Source organism: Nuphar pumila, chromosome 14 (assembly GCF_984573655.1).
Source record: "Nuphar pumila chromosome 14, dmNupPumi1.hap1.1, whole genome shotgun sequence".
In the NCBI taxonomy this organism is placed as follows: Eukaryota; Viridiplantae; Streptophyta; class Magnoliopsida; order Nymphaeales; family Nymphaeaceae; genus Nuphar; species Nuphar pumila.
In genome coordinates this window covers 8,663,205-8,681,870 of record NC_143262.1, presented here as the reverse complement: position 1 = coordinate 8,681,870, position 18,666 = coordinate 8,663,205, and the positions used below count along the sequence as shown (strand labels likewise).

At 38.4% G+C, this 18,666-nt stretch overlaps 1 protein-coding gene across 1 annotated transcript; it reads left to right on the top strand.

The window, feature by feature from the left end:
- The first annotated feature begins 5,492 nt into the window (after window positions 1-5,492).
- On the top strand, window positions 5,493-18,178 carry LOC149816270 (RNA demethylase ALKBH10B-like). The gene is made up of 9 exons (XM_089986673.1): window positions 5,493-7,139; window positions 7,566-7,688; window positions 8,455-8,576; window positions 8,744-8,861; window positions 16,522-16,641; window positions 16,715-16,827; window positions 16,903-17,057; window positions 17,145-17,854; window positions 17,941-18,178. The coding sequence occupies exons 1-9, from the start codon at window positions 6,434-6,436 to the stop codon at window positions 18,009-18,011; spliced, it is 2,238 nt and encodes a 745-aa protein (XP_089842799.1). The 5' UTR covers window positions 5,493-6,433; the 3' UTR covers window positions 18,012-18,178.
- The last annotated feature ends 488 nt before the right edge of the window (window positions 18,179-18,666 follow it).

Sequence of the window (18,666 nt, the reverse complement as noted above, 5' to 3'; positions counted from 1 at the left end):
CAAGTTCTCTTTTCCCTTGGTAAACTTGAAAACCGTTTTCATAAGGTTTTCAGTTTTACTTTTTAATTCTAAAATTTCTACTTGAAGATTTTTAGTCTTGGAACTAGTAGAAGAGATTTCAGAAGTAAGCATAAAATTTTTCTTTTTCAACTCAGAATTTTCAATACTGAGTTTTTCATTTTTCTGGGAAAACTCTAAATTTTCAGATTTTAAAACTTTATTTTTGAGGCTCATTTTTCTAGATTCTTCAAATAGTTCTTGAAAAGCATCTAGAAGTTTTTCAAAGGAAAAGTCAGATATTTCACTTACAGAGCTTTCATTTGCCATGAAGCACATGTTTTGCAGTTTCGGCTTCATCATCACTTGACTCTTCACTGGTGGATGGTTCTGAATCATCCCATTGAGCATGGAGAGCCTTCTTCTTGAAGAACCTTTTCTTTGGTTCCTCGACTTTAGATCTTCTCATTAGTTGAGGACAGCCACGTTTTACGTGACCTGGCTTATTGCATTGATAGCACATGGTGTCTTCTTTAGAATCCTGCTTTTCTTTGAGCATTTTAGAAAACATGTCCTTTCTCATGAAGCGTTGGAAACTTCGGGTAAGAAGAGCAATTTCAGAATCTTTTTCTGAATCATCATCCTCTGAGAGAGTTGGGAAGGCAAGATTTTTCTGTGTAGGTTGTTCTTCTTCCCTTCTTCCTTCATATGAACTTCATAGGCCATAAGATTGCCTATTAAGTCATCCAGAATAAGCTTGGAAAGATCTTGGGCTTCTTCTATAGATGTAGTCTTTTTCTTCCAGTTAGTTGTGAGAGATCTCAAGATCTTTTTTACTTTATCAGTCTGGGAATGAGTTTCTCCCAAAGATTTAAGATCATTGGTGATATTGGTGAATCTAGTGAACATTTCAGTAATGGTTTCATCTTTGATCATCTTGAAAAGTTTGTATTTTCGAACCAATGATGAGATCTTAACTTCTTTTACTCTATTTGTTCCCTCATGAATAACTTCCAGAGAATGACAAATATCATGAGCAGAATCACAAATGGATATTCTGTTAAATTCATTTTGGTCTATGGCACAGTATAGAGCATTCATGGCTTTTGCATTTAAGTTTGCCATTTTTCTTTCTTCATTAGTCCATGAAGAGTAGTATGATATAGGAGAAGAATATGAACATTCTACGATATTCCATACAGCAAAATCTACAGACTTGAGAAATATGATCATTCTACATTTCCAGTAGCCATAGTCAGTGCCATTAAAAAAAGGAGGGCGAGATGAGTGTTGACCTTCGATGTCACGAGCATAAGAGGTTGATGCCATTTTTGTGTCGGAAGACTTGTTATGTCGAAACCAACAGAACCTGCTCTGATACTAAATGAAATTCCACTAGAGGGGGGGTGAATAGTGAAATACGATGCAGATCGATAAAATAAAAAATAAGGCAATAAGGCACAACACAATAAACACAGGATTTATACTGGTTCGGCCGAGTTACTGACCTACATCCAGTCCCCAAGTAAAACACTTGAGCCTTCCACTATAACATCCGAGTTACCGGATAAATAGTACAACACCCTCTTCCTCAGAGGTCTACTTCTCTCATCAGAGAAGGGAAACACCTTCTTCCTCAGAGGTCTACTTCTCTCAACAGAGAAGGGAAACACCCTCTTCCTCAGAGATCTACTTCTCTCAACAGAGAAGGAAAAACACCCTCTTTCACAGAGGTCTACTTCTCTCAACAAAGAAGGGATACAGCAGAGATCAGAAAGTTACAACACTTTCCTATAGAACTTTCAGAATGATATGCAGAGTATGAATGCACGTATGAAGATTCTCAGAATGATCTTTTTCTTTTCTTACACACTCTTGTATTTTTTCTGAGAGTTTTTCTTGACTTTTTCTCTTTCTTTTTCTAAGCTCTTTTCTCAGAGTGTCAAGCAGGAATTTTTCTCGTTGAAAGCTTGCTTGTCTTTTCACACTATTATGTTTGTATATATATAGTCTTTAGAAAACTAGTCGTTGCCTTTTTGAAATGATTGTCCTTTTGGGATATGAGAAGTCAGGTCATTTCAAAAACAACTTAGTGTGAAAAAGATAAGTGTACTATATTGCTTTTTCAAAAAGTCTTCTTTCCATACGAAGCATTTTTGGAGTACACTATTCGTTGGTGTATTTTAAATGAGTTATTCTTTGTATTAGGTCTTTTCTCATAATAAATGTTCTGTAGTATTTTTGAACGTTGAAGTGTAGTTTATCATGTAGTTTTGTCTTTATTCTAATTAATGATTTGAGGTACATAAGTACTTCTTTACTTTAAATGAGTGTAAGTACAATAAATGCTTTGAGATATTTATTTGTACATAGTCATGTCAAGAGTTTTCTTTATGTTGTATTTTTCAAAGTCTACAGAGAGAATGAAGACTTTAAACAAGTCGACATTCTTGAGAAGGATATCAACAAGGATTTCTTAAAGGAGGTATTTAATGCTATACAAAGAGAATGATGACTTCAAGTAAGTCGACATTCTATGGTTTTGTAAAAAGGTAACTAGAGTCTTTTCAAAACATATTATATTTGTATTTTATGTTTATGAGTAAGTCGACAATCTATGGGTTTGTAAAAAAGTAACTAAAGTCTTTTCAACATATATTATATTTGTATTTAATGTTTATGAGTAAGTCGACATTCTTGAGTGTGGGTTTTATTTATAAATAAATAGTCATTTCTCAAATGCTTTTTGAGGTGGCATTTAATGCTTAAAGAAATAAATGGTCATTTCTTATTTTAATAAAATAATATTTATTTTCTCAAATCGTCAATTCTAAAATGAATGGTTGTGAAGTACACTAAATGCTTGAGTAATACTTATATTACAAATAGTCATTTCTCAAATAAATGCTTGTGTATTATCTTTTCATAATTTGTCTTTTCTTACATAAATGTTTATGTATTATGAACCAAAATTTCTTACGTAAAAATTTGTGTATTATGAACTAATGCATTTTGTCTTTTCTTACATAAATGCTTATGTATTATGAACCAATACATCTTTTCACATTTTGTCTTTTCACATTCTGGAATAAAATATTCTATAACCCGCATACCTTTTCAAAAGTATTTACTAAAAAGGGTCTGCAACTTTGAAAATTTTAAAAAATTAACCGAAATAGTTATATTTCCCATTTAATAGCCAAAATAATTTTTTTAATTTTTAAAAAACCTATTGCTCTTGTTAAATTAAAAGAAAAAGAAAACTCATTTAAATTATGTTTAAGACAAAAAATAGGTCTATTTAAAATAAAGAAACTTGCTTAGTGTGACAAGATCTTTCTTTTGTTTTATATTGTTCCTTTATGCTAACTTGCCATAAATAAATCAAATTAAAATTGGTTAGTACAAAATGGCTAGTTGTGTTTGTGCCTCCGAATTAGCGAAAATAGACAAACTAAACGGGACCAACTTTTCTGTCTAGAAAAGGTGGATCCCTTTAACTCTAACCCTAGAATGACTGAAATATGTCCTTAGTATGTCTATAGAAAAATCAAATGACGAATCATCTCAAGAAGAAGTAATCAAATTTGAAAAAATTTAAAACAATGATTTGATGGCAAGAACCATCATGCTCACCTACATGGATGATGATTTGATCGGAGTCTTTGAAGATTATAAAACCGCTAAGGAAATGATGGAGGCCATTACCACCAAGTATGATACCACATTTGAAGTCCACATTCAATTGTTACTCGAACAATACAACTCATATAGGATGAAAGAGAGTGACAGTGTGGTAGATCACGTTAGTATGATGTTGGTCATGGCTAAAGACCTAACTATTGCTGGAAATGTAATTCTAGATAGAATGCAGGTGTCCACCATACTGAATAGCCTCCCACATTCGTGAAAAATGGTGACCACTGCGTTAAGATTAAATTCAAAGAATTTAAACTTGACTGAGTTGCCCTTGCAATTAGCCATAGAACAAGAACAGGTGGTGGGTGAACTTTGGGGCTACTCGACATATAGCCAAATCCATCGATAGAGTTATAGATCTCAATGAGTTAATATCAGGCGAGCACAAGGTCTATATAGGCAACAACTCTTATAGTGATGTTCTAGGAGTTGGGTCCTACAGACTCAATGTGGGAGGGACTTCTGGCTACATCTTCCTCTTTGGAGGAGGAGGAGTTGTGTGGTCCTGTAAAAAACAGGGTTGTGTGGCTCAGCATACTAAAAAAGCTGAGCATATCGCATGTAATGCAACCACGATATTTGCAGTATGGATCAACAGATTCATTAAAGATTTAAAGATAAAAATATTATGTGAGTCTGTATAGATATACTGTGATAATCAAGCTGCTATTGCTCTAATAAAAAGTGGAGTTGATAACTTCAAGAGCAAGCATATAATGGTGAAATACCACTACATACACAATATGATTGAAAACAATGAAATAACTCTAGACTACCTTCTTACATTGGATATGGTAGCAGATCCCTTAACTAAGGATATTGTAGAAGACTTGTTTACCAAGCATATTGCCCGAATGAGATTAAAATATATATGATTACGAAAGAAATCCTTAACAGAAAATCTGTAATCAATTCAAGGAAGCCTATAATAGTGGGAGCAAATTGAGCAGTCTCATGTCCAAGTGAGAGATGTTGGTGCGTGTGGTCATGCACTGCATGTTGTGCTTATCCATGAGTAGGCCTGCTCATGGATAAGCTAATTCCGTTTTACAAATCAACATTTTTATTTAAATTTCAAATTTCAGTTTATCAAATACATTGAACTCACCGTTATTCTCTCAACCGTCTGCTAAGCCGAGAGAGGAAATCCGAAAGCTATATAAACATGGGACTCGGCTCCTATGGTGATATGCAATACAACACACCGTAAAGCCTTCAAAGCAAACCTTCAAGCTTCAATCTATCCTCTGTTTTCTTTTTTTCCTCTTCACTCTATGTTGACTTCAACCTATCTGCTGCCACTATCACTTAAAGACTTTTCGCTGCGCCACCTCAACAAAATGCCACATGGCTTTGTTGACTTTTGAGCTTTTTAAAATGCAAATCGGATGGCCACGATGTGGGCATGAGCATAAACGCTCATGTTACCTGATCTGCTCCTCTCGTGTAGACACCTGCAGGCCCTGTTCTCAAGATGGAGGGTGATCAGGTGCTTAATGCACAAATATTTGTGCAAATTAGACCTGAACTTTTCGCGAGCGTTCACTTTAAAAGCGGGGGCCTCGCGCCGGTCTTCAACGAAGCCACCAGCTAAAGGGCCCGGCGAGGCGGTCACCCGGGTGCCACCTCAGCCACATCCGTCGCCTCACACCGGCTGGTCCCGATCACCTCCGTGGACCCCACGCCACTTTTTACCGAATTTCCAAGTAACCATGCCCCCCCTTTGTTCTCTCTCTCTGACCACTCCTTGGCTCCCTGAGAAAAGCAGGCGCCGTCTGCCTCTGGATGCGTTCTCAGGGGCCAACCTCCCCCTCCTGCCTCTCTCCCTCTTTCTTCTGTACTGATTCTTCTCCTTCGGTAGCCCTCCTCCCTCTCTCTCTCTCTCTCTGAGCCAAGTCCTCTCTTCGTTTCGGCGATCGGTCTGTGTAGTCTGTTCTTTCTCTGTACTTCTCTCTCTCTCTCTCGATTTCTTTATTTGCTCTTCCCGACTACCGATCTCTGGAGGCTTCTCATCGTCTTTACGACTAGGAGGGGACGTCGTCCAGATCTAGGAGTTTTGCATGAGATCTCGTTTCGTTTTGCTCAGCATTTTGGCTCTCGATTCGAGAATTCCGATCTCTGAGTCCCGGCGGACGGTTTATTTTTATTACTTATTTGTTTGTTTTCCGGGTGAACGTATTTGTGCGTTTTTATCTGACTGATAGCCGGCGAGTCGTTGTATCGGATCGAGAACGCGGTCGGGAGTCGTCCGATTGCCATAGATTGGACGGGGATCGGACGGCCGTCAGTGGTCCGCGAAGTGTAGCTCGAACTGGAAGTATCACTCAGATTTTCTCCCGGATTCTGAGCATTTATTTGTTCTGTTTTGTTTTGACCCCGATTCGGCTGTTTGTTTGGTTAATCGTTTGTTTTGCTTTTGGATAATCGGATCCAGATCGCGATTGTTTGATTTTGAGCGTTTCGTGATAAATTTAGCTGGGTTCGAGCGAGTTCTGCAGTTGTTGGATTATTGCTTGTTTCGTTAAGGGAAATCAATATATCTGAGGCTAAAGATAGGTCGTTTTGGTGGGAAGAGAAGAGAAGATTCGTGATGTATTTAGAGTTGTCGGAGTGGCGAAGATTCGTCCTGCGACGGGGGGATTTTAGGCGTTAGATCGTTGGATGGTTGGATCTACCGCAGGAGGTGAGGGATCTGTGTGAAATGCGATTGGGATAGCACCGGCTTTCGTCCCGAACCATGCCATCCGGAGATGCGACGATCAAGAGCGGTTTGCGCGTTCCAGATAGAATGCAGTTCCAGAACGGCAATGATGTTCAGCAGCGGCAGTGGTTCCCGGACGAGCGGGACACGTTCATCTTGTGGCTGCGGGCCGAATTCGCGGCGGCCAATGCGATCATCGACTCCCTGTGCTATCACATGAGGTGCATCGGCGAGCCCGGGGAGTATGAGGTCGCGATCGGATGCATTCAGCAGCGGCGATCTCCCTGGACTCCTGTTCTCCATATGCAGCAGTACTTTTCGGTGGCTGACGTAATGCACTCTCTTCAGCAGGTTGCTTGGTGGAGGCAGTCCAGGCATTCCGATCCGGCCTCAGCAACGGGGCCCTTCCCTCAACCCATGCCCGACGTGAAGAAACAGGCTCTCCAGATTGCAGGTTTCGGACGTGGGAACAAAGGAATGGTAGCAGAAAATGCGAGGGATAATCACGGCGTGGAGGTGGATCCACATTGCCTCCATCAAGAATCATCTGCATCAGCGACCGGTATCAAGAAGAGCTTGGAGAATGATACTTCTGGAGGTGAAATCGGTAAGGTTGGTGCTGCATCTTCCGCGGGGAGTTTTATCCCGTCTGAGAACAATGAGCGAGCAGAGGCGGAGCAGAAAGGAAGCAATTGCGGGGTGGTATTAGAAAATGGAACAAAGTCTGGGGACGAGAAGGAAGGTAACGCACTGATCATTTGAGGTTCAGGAAGTGATTCTTATTCATTTGTGCAACTTATGATTATTATAGATTGCACTCAACAAAATTAGGAATTTTCTTGAAAGAGTTTTTGGAACCTAATGCTGATATCATTGTCAGAAATCAGGAGAGGTTGTCATTATAAAAGCTTCCATATGTAGCCTATTATTTAATTTTCACCCGTTTGTTATGAAGATATTGTTTGCGCTTTGTTTTTACTTTTTCCTCTTCCATTTTGTTGGGGATGCATTGGTTATACATGACACATAGTCAATTCTATATTGTATGACATACGCATTTGGTGGTGGTTGAATTAGTAGGGCTTTGTTATCCACCATCAAAAAGTCCTGGAACTCGCTGTACTTCTAGTGATGAATGTCATTGATAAATTGCATGCTTGCTATGCAGGGGTGGATGCGTTGAATCCTGAGGCAGATTACAACACACAAAACGGATGTAACGTTATGGCAACCGGGTGTGGGAGCTCTGAGAAAAAGGTTTTGAATGGTGGGGCAGCCCCCTTCGTAAAAGGTATGCTTCAGTGTAATATGTATTTAAAAATACATTTAAATACCGAACGGGGTGCATGGTTATTGTATTGCTGTTTTTTTGTGCTTGCCTGCTTGGCAATATTTTTCCCTCTGTCTGGCAAACTAAGACAAGATGGTGCAGTAACAGTTTGGTTCTTTTTTATTTCATTGTGATCTTATTCTAACATATCTCCAACACGACCTCGAATTGCATATAATTAGTTTTTGCTTTTCTAGACTAACCATAATTTCCCTTCCTGAGCTGCAACAAATGTATTCTTCTTCTTGCAATTTATTTGTTGATCTTTTCCTGGCAGTGCGATAGATGATAGATCTCTCAAATTTGGCATGTAACACCTGCTATATGTAATGCACACAATACTCATGCTGATCCTTTTTTTTCAGTTCTGTTTTTGAATAAATGCATATGTATATGGCATGGCCTTTCCACTATATTACTAACCTATGGAAACTAGGGATTGCCCCTGTGGGATTCTATAACTTCAACCTGAATATAGTATAGTCTTTTCATTGGCATGACAAACAAATGATTCTTTCTTCTAGAGTTGCAAATACATATGCACATGCACATGCACAGACGTATATATTCATACATATATTCCACGAATGTAAATGCAACATATATTCTTTTGCTGTAATTTTTGTTTATGTAAACCTAGTTTCTGTTTCTATTGGAAGCTTTTATTTGGAATACCATCTATTGATTGGAAAGCTATTTTACAATATTGGTGTCCTTGTTCCTTCAGGACATTATAAGACTGCTGTTCAAAAGGATGATACTGATACTAAAAGGAAACAAGACGAGAAGCAGAACAGTGTTCCAGTTCCTAAAACTTTTGTGGGTTCTGAAATCTTGGACGGGAAGATGGTAGGATATTGGTTTCAAATGCTATTCCTTTGTGTAGTTGATAGCATCTAGAACTTCTATGCAACTGTCATGAACTTCTGGGTGCAATTCTTTTTTTCTCTGTTCTGGCCTTCTAGGCCATGAGGCTTTGGCCAAGGCTTTGATAACCATGTCTTTCCTGTGTTCAGGTCAATGTTGTTGAAGGACTTGAACTTTATGAAGATTTTTTTGATAGTCCTGAAATCTCACAGTTTCTCTCATTGGCAAATGAACTTAGATCTGCTGGTCGAAGAGGGGAATTTCAAGGTAAACTGATTTTGTTTTCTTCATTTCATTTTTTTAAGTTCTCCCTTTCTTTAAGCATTTTCTAGTTCGGTCTATGTTGTGGTGCTGAATGAAACTTTATGGAAAATTCCATATTATTGTTGTTGTTGTTATTATTATGTTTATTTTTATTGGAACTTGAACAATTTCCTTTCCAATGACCATGTCGTGCTTTGCTAGGACACATGGTGCTGTCATAATAAAACTTTGTAATGCTGTTGGCAAAGCATTGCTTTTTCAATATTGATTGGGCACAAATTCTGTGTTTTCCTGAGCATCTAGTTATATTCTTATTAGAGTAGAGCAACGGGCTGGCCCACTTGATTTTTTCAGACAGGCCACCTACTGGCTTGCCTCATTTTTCAAAAGGGAAAAACACGGGTAGGGCTGGGGCAGCTTGCTTGAGCATGCCTATTTTGACCACGTCAGGTGGGCATCCTAAGCCTTGTTCTGGATGGGCTAGGAGAGGTGTGAACCAGGCCTGTGTGAACCATCATACAGACCAACCAATGCCTCGGATTACCCAATTCTGGTTTCAGGCAAAAAAGTTTGTGCAAAAGTGACTTCTAATGGTGGTCAAAATGCCAATGAAGGATACCTTTAATGGCAGTAAAAAAACTGACCACCACTAAATATCTTTGGCTGCAGTTTATTACCACCTCTAAAGGTTTTGATTTTTTTTTTTTGAATTGTGTGGCCAATGTCATTCGGCACAAGTTTGCACCAAACCCAACTCGCACCTACACATTTTCATGCACACACATATCCCTTTGGTACATTGAATAGTACCATACTACATAGTGGCTGCATTGATTTTCTAATATCGCATTGAATGTTTTGTGGATCTGACCATATAGATGTGATCTGTGTAGTTTCTTCTTTATGTTTCTTTTGAACATGCATTAAATTAAGAGACTTTGATGTGGATACAAGTTTCCAAAGGATTTTGGAAAAACAATGGCCCACAATGCTAAAAAAATTCACAATTAGTGAGAACAATTTTACATCAAAGCATGTTTCTCACTCAACAAACCATGGTAAACACATCTATATTCTTGAAGGACTCATTCTGTAGATAGTAAGTGCAACTTTGACTTTCTGTTGGGTAGTGTGTTACTATTGAGAGTACCAAAAGTAAGCCCATGTGTATATATATATATATATATATATATATATATATATATATATATATATATATATATATATATATATATATATATATATATATATATATATATAGGGAATTCTTGGTATCCTTTCATGAGATTCAGAATCTCATGCAAATGAGAGAATGAATCTCATTTGCACAACCAAACATCAGAAAAAAAAAAGAGAAACAAAATGTAATTTGAAATCAGGTTTGGAGTGAATCTCATGTGATTTCAAATCAGAAGGTGGAATATGCGATTTGAAATTGCATGACTCCAAATCACATGAGATGCAACCAAACATGCCCATAGAGTGATGAAAGCATGCTAAATAAAATATGTCAGATGGGTTTTCAGGTTTTTTTTGTTCTGTTTTTAAATTTTGACCATACAGATGTGATCTACCTGATCGACTTTATAGGGATCAGCTTTGTATGAGACAATTCCATACTAATAACACTATATTATCATTGACATATATCCTGTGCTTTGAACAATTACTAAACTGTGCAAATCATTCTATTGGAACAATTTTTTCTTTAATCTACAAAACCATTCTTTAATATTCTCATCCATCATTCACACTAACAATGGATATTTTGATAGGAAAAATAGAAAAAAGGAAACAGCTAAACATGCTGAAGCAACTGTAAAGGATGATTTTTTTAAAGAGAGAGATGGTTCTGCTTGGTTGGCCTGAATGCTGGTTGAGTGTTTGGGGGAGAAAAGTTTGTGTTCAATATTCTTTCTTCAAACAAATGTTCTATTCTCTACTCTTTTAACTGTAGATGTTGTAGATCATCGCACAATAGGATTTTGAGTTGAGGCCTGTCATCCTTGATTGATTTCGAAAGAAGACTGTCTGGGCATACAAGGAATTTGGTTCTCTAAAAGTTTCTGCATTTGCTTATTTTTTATGTTCCCATGTTTAGATATTGCTTACTCCAATTCATCATGTAGTTGCTCTAAAGTAGACATTATGGTTATGGCTTCCATAATCCTATTGTTTCTTGGTTTTATCCACTTTCAACAGTTAGCCTTCCAACACTGAGATTTGGAGTAGAAGCAATTATATGAGTAATTCTTCTTATAAGTTGCGGATGCTAAGAGATGTTGGTCCTTCCATGTCATTTTCCATGTAATAGCAACATATAATGCACTGCTGAGTCTTTCAGGCTTCTTGAGAGCCATTAACTACCCTCAACAATCTTCGGAGCCCTCAACTCAGCACCTTCATCAATTCAGAGCCAAGAAATTGTTTTGCAGCCAGACAGTTGGAAATCAGTTACTATATTTTATATAACAATATTATGCAATTGCTAGGGATGTAAACGGTTTGGATTTGCTTTGGATGTAGGCACTACTGAATCTAACATAATCGGATCTGGCCTAATTGGTAAGCCAACACAGTGGGTTGACTATGGTAAGCAAGAGCAATGGAATCCAAAAACAGAAAAAGAATGAATCAAGCATGCACAATCATCTTTCCTTTGAGAAAAATAAAAATAAATCTATCATGCAGGAAACAGATTTTAGTGCCAATGTTTCCTCTCTCGAGCCTTTTCAAATTAAGGAAATGAAGAAAATGTCTAAGGCAGTCCTAAAAGGCAGAGAAAAAGACAAAAATCTACCTATTTTGGAACCTACGATAACACAAGATTATCGTTTTTTTTTCTTTGTAAAATTTCTGACTTTGGTTTGGTTCAGCTCATCTTGTATGAAGATGATGAATGAGCTGATTAACTTAATATAGTGAAGACAGGCAATTTTCTGGTCATGGACGTAGGTTGCATAGACTGAACCACGTTACCCAATCTTGTTATTATTTCTCCTCTTTCTCACTTTTCTTTATGGTATCAGAGCTGCACCTTTTGAAGTGAGGTATAGTCACTTTTTCTCCCTGCTCTTGCATTTTTCAGTCATGGCTTCTTCATCCACCACCATGGGATCACTTATGTTTCCATACCTGGCCACTTTGAACGTGTCAAACTTTGTGACACTCAAATTAAACCATAGCAACTTCTTGCTATGGAAAACCCAAGTCCCGGCTCTTATGGAAAGCCAGGATCTTCATGGATTACTTAATGGAGATTCTCATCCACCCGAGCCTACTATCAAGCATATTGCCTAGGGAAACATCGAAGTTTCAGAAGTACCGAATCCTGCTTACCATGCCTGGTGTATATCTGACCATCTCCTTAGAGGTTCGATCACAGGGACTCTCTCCGAGAGTGTTCTTGTCTTGGTTGTAGGATCGAAAACCTTGAGAGAAATCTGGACGACTCTCGTGTACGCTTTTGCTCAAGATTCGCAGGAGCGAAAATTCCACCTGATGCAACAAATAATGTCTCTAAAGCAAGATAATGACTCTCTCACTGATTACATAAGCAAGTTCAAAGGATTTTGTGACGATCTTGCTGCCATTGAAAAGCTCGTAGAGGACAAGGCTAAAGTCTTTTAGCTTCTCCAGGGACTTGGGCAAGGATATGAATCCTTTGTCACATCCATGATCATGCCCCCTGTACCTTCATATATGAAGAAGGTGATACCCCTGCTCCAGAGTCATGAGGTCAAAAATAAGATTCAAGAGACTTAACTCTCAACAAATTGCCTTTTATGCTCAACAAAATGCCTCAAAGAACCTTGAGAAATGTTTTATATATACCGAAAATTAAAAGGATCTCCTATCAATCAACCAACTAACTACGGATTTGCCATATGTTTTTAAATTCTTTGCCTCTGGTTGTATGATAAAGGATAGGGTGACAAACCGGATAGTGGCGAAATATTTAGATGATCTTGGTATCAAAAGACAGATTTTGTGTCCTAAGACTCCTGAACAAAATAGGGTCTCCAAACGAAAGCATAGAAACACTACCAAATTAGCTTTCACTATGTTATCAATAATGAGAACCAAGTTATTACTAGATCCATGCATGGGATTTTTAAGCCAAATCCCAAATATGTCGGCCTGCATGATATTGTCAAAATCGTTCCTAAGGAACCTCAAAATATTAGGGATGCTCTTTCTCATCTGGAATGGAAGGCAACCATGGATGAAGAGATAGAAGATCTTCTCGCCAATGACACTTGGGATCTCATCTCTAAAAGAGTCAATGATAATGTTGTGGGCTCGAAATGGGTCTACAAGGTTAATTTAAAACCTGATGGGGCCCTTGATCATCTCAAAGCCTGCCTTGTTGCTCGAGGATTCACTCATTAACGGCATCAATTTTTATGAAACCTTCTCTCCCATTATAAGGCCATTGTTAATGTCAAAGGATGAGATATTCGTCAACTTGATATTAGAAATGCCTTTCTTCATGGATTTTGAAAGAGGAAGTTCTCATGAAACAACCTCCAGGATACAAAGATACCAACAATCTTGAGTATGTTTGCAAATTGAAAAAGGCTCTCTATGGGCTCAAGCAAGCTTCAAAGACCTGCTTTCATAGATTAAGTATTTTTCTCGCAAATGATCTTTTCATGTTCGTAAGTCACCATGCTTCACAAACCTAAATTTTGCTGATATACGTCGATGCTATGATACTGTCAGGAAGCAGTCTTGAGCTTATTACAAGGATTCATTGATAAAATTGGGCATGAATTTCCTATTAAAGATTTGGGACACCTATATTTTTTCTTGGGTACTGAAGTTGACTACAATCGTAGAATGTTTTTGTGTCAAGAAAAATATGCCAAGGATCTCTTAGAACAGGCACAAATGCAAGATTGTAAAGCCATTGCTAATCCCATGGCTCAAAAATACCAATTAAATCTCGGTGAAAAATTTCATGACCCTACTTTGTATAGAAGTTTAGTGGGCGCTCTCCAATATTTGATTATTACTCGACCCAAAATATCCTACAACGTTAATTTTGTTAGCCAATTTATGCATGATCCCAAAGTTGCTCATTTTTAAGCTGCTAAACGAACTCTTAAATATATCAAAAGAACTATGGATTTTGGTTTACGAATATTAAAACAAAGTACTCTTGATCTTTATGATTTTTCTGATGCAGATTGGGCTGGTTGTCCAGACACCAAGCGATCCACCACAGGGTTCTGTACTTTTCTTGGTAGCTACCTCATTTCTTGGGGTGCCAAGAAATAAAGTACAGTGGCTCGATCCAGTGCTGAAGCCGAATATAGATCAATGGCCTCTACTACAACAGAAATCACTTGGATCTCATTCATTCTTCGGGATATTGGAATTCTCTTATTCAATGTGCCTTTTTTACACTGTGACAACATCTGTGCTCTTCATATATGCAAATCTAGTTTTTCATAATTGATCCAAATGCATTCAAATTGATTATCATTATGTTCATAAAAAGGTAAGAGAGGAAACCTTGGTCACCAAATATGTCTCTTCCAAATAGCAACTTGGAGACATTTTTACCAAGCCCTTAACCAAAGCACAGTTCATTGGTTTGCAAAACAAACTCGACCTGTGTGAACGACATCGTTTGAGGGGGAGTAATAAGATTAACATTGCTCCAGATCCAGTAGATTGCTCCATATCCAGCACATCGAGGTCGACACCTTGATTCAAATTTGAATCATTCTCTTAAAGGAAAGAAGAGAACTCCAGATCAGATTGAGACTGCATTGAAACCCAAGCAAGGTAAATCCAAGCAAGGTAAGGCTGAATCAAGTGTGAACCAGGAAATAAGAAAGGTAAGGCTGAATCAGGTAAGTGTGAACCAGGAAAGAAGAAAGATCAAATTCAGAATTTGAAATCCAAGCAAGGTAAGGCTGATCAGGTAAGTGTGAACCAGGAAAGAAGCAGGCTCAAGATCAGAATGAGATGACTATGGTAACCCAACACAGTGGGTCGCCTAAGCATGCTCAAGAGCAGACCTAGCTGGCTATGTAAGCCAATACAGTGGGTCGACTATGGTAAGCAAGAGCAATGGAATCCAAACACAGAAAAAGAATGAATCAAGCATGCACAGTCATCTTTCCTTTGAGAAAAATAAAAATAAATTTATCATGCAGGAAACAGATTTTAGTGCCAACGTTTCCTCTCTTAATCCTTTTCAAATTAAGGGAATGAAAAAAATGTCTAAGGCAGTCCTACAAGGCAGAGAAAAAGACAAAAATCTACTATTTTGTTTCCTACGATAACACAAGATTATCGTTTTATTTTCTTTGTAAAATTTCTGTCTTTGGTTTTGTTCAGCTCATCTTGTATGAAGATGATGAACGAGCTTCTCATTTGTTCCTACAATTCTTTAGTTTTGCTTAGGTCATTTTGTCATGCATGTTTGGCACTATGTTAGCTTCATTTTATTGTGTATCTTTGACAATATATTATTATATGATCATATGGTGAGAAAATACATTTATCTTTTTTTTGTAGTCATAGTGGGGAGAAGTGATTGAGGTTGGTCTCTGTCAAGTGTGTAATTGTCATCTCCGCCTTCCAGATCAGTTTGAACATATTTTAGCTTTGTTGATGATCAATTTTCTTGTAAACAAATGATTTACGATGTTTGAGGTTAGTTTCTGAACCTTGTTGTCTTAAACGTTAACTCCTTGTGTTTAATTCATGGTTTTAAAACCTGGTGACTCGTCACTCGGCTCATCCTTGAGTGACTCGAACGGGTTCAACTCGGTGACTTGGCCGGGTCATGTTAAATTTATATTTTATATAAAATATATACTTATATATATACTATGTATATTTCATAGTATGTTATCAATATATTATATATAATATGCATTATACGATATTTTTTATAATATTTTAATCTATAATATTATAAATGCATGTATAACTATATTTTTATATATAATATACATAATATTTATATTATATTTCATATAAATATATGTAATTATATATAAAATATATCATATATGTATATATATATATGCATGACTCGGCTGAGTCATGGGCAAACTCGGCCGAGTCATGGGCAAACTCGGCCGAGTCATGCTAAAACTCAGCTGACTCGGCTGAGTTTTGTACACAGGCGAGTTATACTGGATTTTGACCCAGTACTTGGATGATCCGGACCTAGTCAACCGAGTCAGCGGGTTGACCCGGTGAGTTTTCAAACTATGGTTTAATTATGTACGTGGCAGCTAAAATCACACTAAAGTTTACTAGCAATAATGCAGCAACTGGATAATTAAAATACGTAGTGTCTTTGGCTATCATAATCAATAGAACTAAGAAAAGTGCCTTTAGAAGTCATTCTCATGCTATAGCTATCCACCATAGTCTGCATTTGTACTTCTTGACCAATGCCTGACAATAGCTTTTACTTGGGTCAGTAATTTTGCCATATAATTTTTTCAGATTCAATTATTGTACAGGATCAAGAAAATATTCTTTATTTGTTCCTTGCTTTCTTCTTGTTTTTAACTTCAAACATGCTATTATGATATTTCTTTTCTTCTCTCTCTCTCTATGTAAACTTCCATCCTAAGTAAATTTTGGCAGTGTATATAGATAACAATTACTGGGTTATGCCAATGAGCAGGGCAGACATTTGTGCCTTTGAAGAGGCCCATGAAAGGTCGGGGAAGAGAATCACTCCAGTTTGGTATTCCCATCATTGATGGACCTCCAGAAGATGATACTGGAACTGGGACATCCAGAGGCAAGCTCTTTTTCAGCATAAATTGATTGTCTTAAAATGAAATTTCTTTTTTGAATTTGGTTGCATATTGCAGACTGTAAGGTGGAGCCTATCCCTAGAGAACTGCAAAATGTTGGTGATCGATTAGTCCAACTTCAAGTGATGAGTGTAAAACCAGACTCTTGTATCATTGACTTCTTCAATGAGGTGAAACTTTCTACTAATCTTTAAGCTTGATGGAATGAAAAACAAAAGTTCTTAACCCTAGATTTTGATACTTAGGGGGATCATTCCCAGCCGCACATGTGCCCACCTTGGTTCGGAAGGCCGCTCTGCAGTCTGTTCTTGACAAAATGCAGCATGGTGTTTGGCAGGGTGGTAACTATAGATCATCCTGGTGATTACAGGGGTCCCCTTAAGCTGTCTCTAACAGCTGGGTAAGTAGTGATTCCTACTTTCTGTTTCGGGTGTGTGTTGTTTCTGCTTTGAGATTCTTCTATGCTAACATGCAGTCACTTTTGCAGGTCTCTAGTAGTTATGAGAGGCAAGAGTGCAGACTTTGCCAAACATGCAATTCCTTCCATTCGGAAGCAGCGTGTTATCATCACTTTCACCAAGTCTCAGTCCAAGAAACTGCTATTTGCTGATGGAACACGCCTTCAATCACCTGTGCCGCCTGCTCCATGGGTAGTACTTCCCCGGATCCCAAACATGGTTCGCCATCCCGGTCCCAAGCACTACAGTCCAGTCCTCTCGACTGGTGTCCTGCCTGTGCCTCCTGTCCGTCCGCAGCATCTGCCTGCAAATGACATCCAGCCAATCTTCTTAGGTGCATCTGTGGTACCTGCAGTGCCTTATCCGCCACCTCCGGTACCTGCAGCGCCTTATCCGCCACCTCCTGTACCAGTGTCTGTCACCACGGTTGGGTGGTCCACAGCCACAAGGCCTGCACCACCTAGAATGCTAGTTCCTGGAACTGGAGTTTTCCTTCCTCCAGCTGGCCCCGGGCACCCACCATTGCAACAGCAAGGTGTTGCAGCCTCAGGTGAAACAAGCTCAACGGTAGAGTCTGCGTGTCTCCTGGATAACTCACTGACAAATGGTCAGCTTTCAGAAAAAGATGACGGCAAGCCAATCTCCGATTCAGGTGAGAATGTGGAGCCTAAGGGGGAGAGATTTGGCCAAAGTGTGACCTGTGTTAGCAAAGCAGAGAGTAAAGAGGAGATCAATGGTGGTAAGAAGCCTACTGGCAAGACAAGTGGGGTGGCCAAGTAAAGAGACCACACATTTTTAACACTTTTTTTTTGGCTTTTTTAAAAGTGCTTGCAGAACGCTGCAATCTGCTGAGTTGGGGGAGAAAAAAAAAATGTAAAGAGCGGCAGAATGGGTGATACAACTTGAGCTTTCGTTTTGGACTCTCTATATCTCTAAATGATGCCTACTTCCAGCATTTGTTTTCCAGTCTAACATTCATTTTCCCATACGGAGAGAGGAAAGTAGGTTTTTCCTTATTTCTTCTGTTTAATTTAGAGAATGAATGAAGCTTCCAATTTTGACATTCTTTGTTTCATCTGTCTACTCTTACCTTCCTCTTAGCTGGCGAGTGTTTGCATGGTAACCGTTTTGTTGGAAGAGCAAGTTCAGCACCGAGACATGGTTTGGTTACTTGCAAAATACGGTAGTGTGACTGGAGCAATTTGTTGTGCATCGGAGAGCATGTTAATTTTAATACTCGTTTGTCTTGTTACTTTTGTAGTATGGTTCTTTCTCTGTTTATCAACACTGCATTCTTTGCTGGTGATTTCTCTTTGTACGTGTTTCTCAAGTTAGGACTGTATTCTTGTGTACGGGACACACATTGGCTGGCCTCTGGTTGTTGAACTGTTGAGGTCCTCGTGCTCATGGGGGTGTACACCCTGTTTTTTACTTATGGCAAGAGATGCCCCTCATGGATTTCTAACTAGTGACGTCCCGTCAACTTGGTGACGTTCACAACACAAGTTGCCCCTACCAGATGAGCGAAAGCCTTGTAGGCAATCGATGCTA

What these genes read in the sequence shown, in the direction of transcription:
- LOC149816270 (XM_089986673.1), top strand. Translation starts at nt 6,434, where the DNA reads ATGCCATCCGGAGATGCGACGATCAAGAGCGGTTTGCGCGTTCCAGAT. An exon ending in GGCAGCCCCCTTCGTAAAAG is followed by an intron (nt 7,689 to 8,454) that starts GTATGCTTCAGT and finishes TTGTTCCTTCAG; the next exon opens with GACATTATAAGACTGCTGTT. An exon ending in TCGAAGAGGGGAATTTCAAG is followed by an intron (nt 8,862 to 16,521) that starts GTAAACTGATTT and finishes GCCAATGAGCAG; the next exon opens with GGCAGACATTTGTGCCTTTG.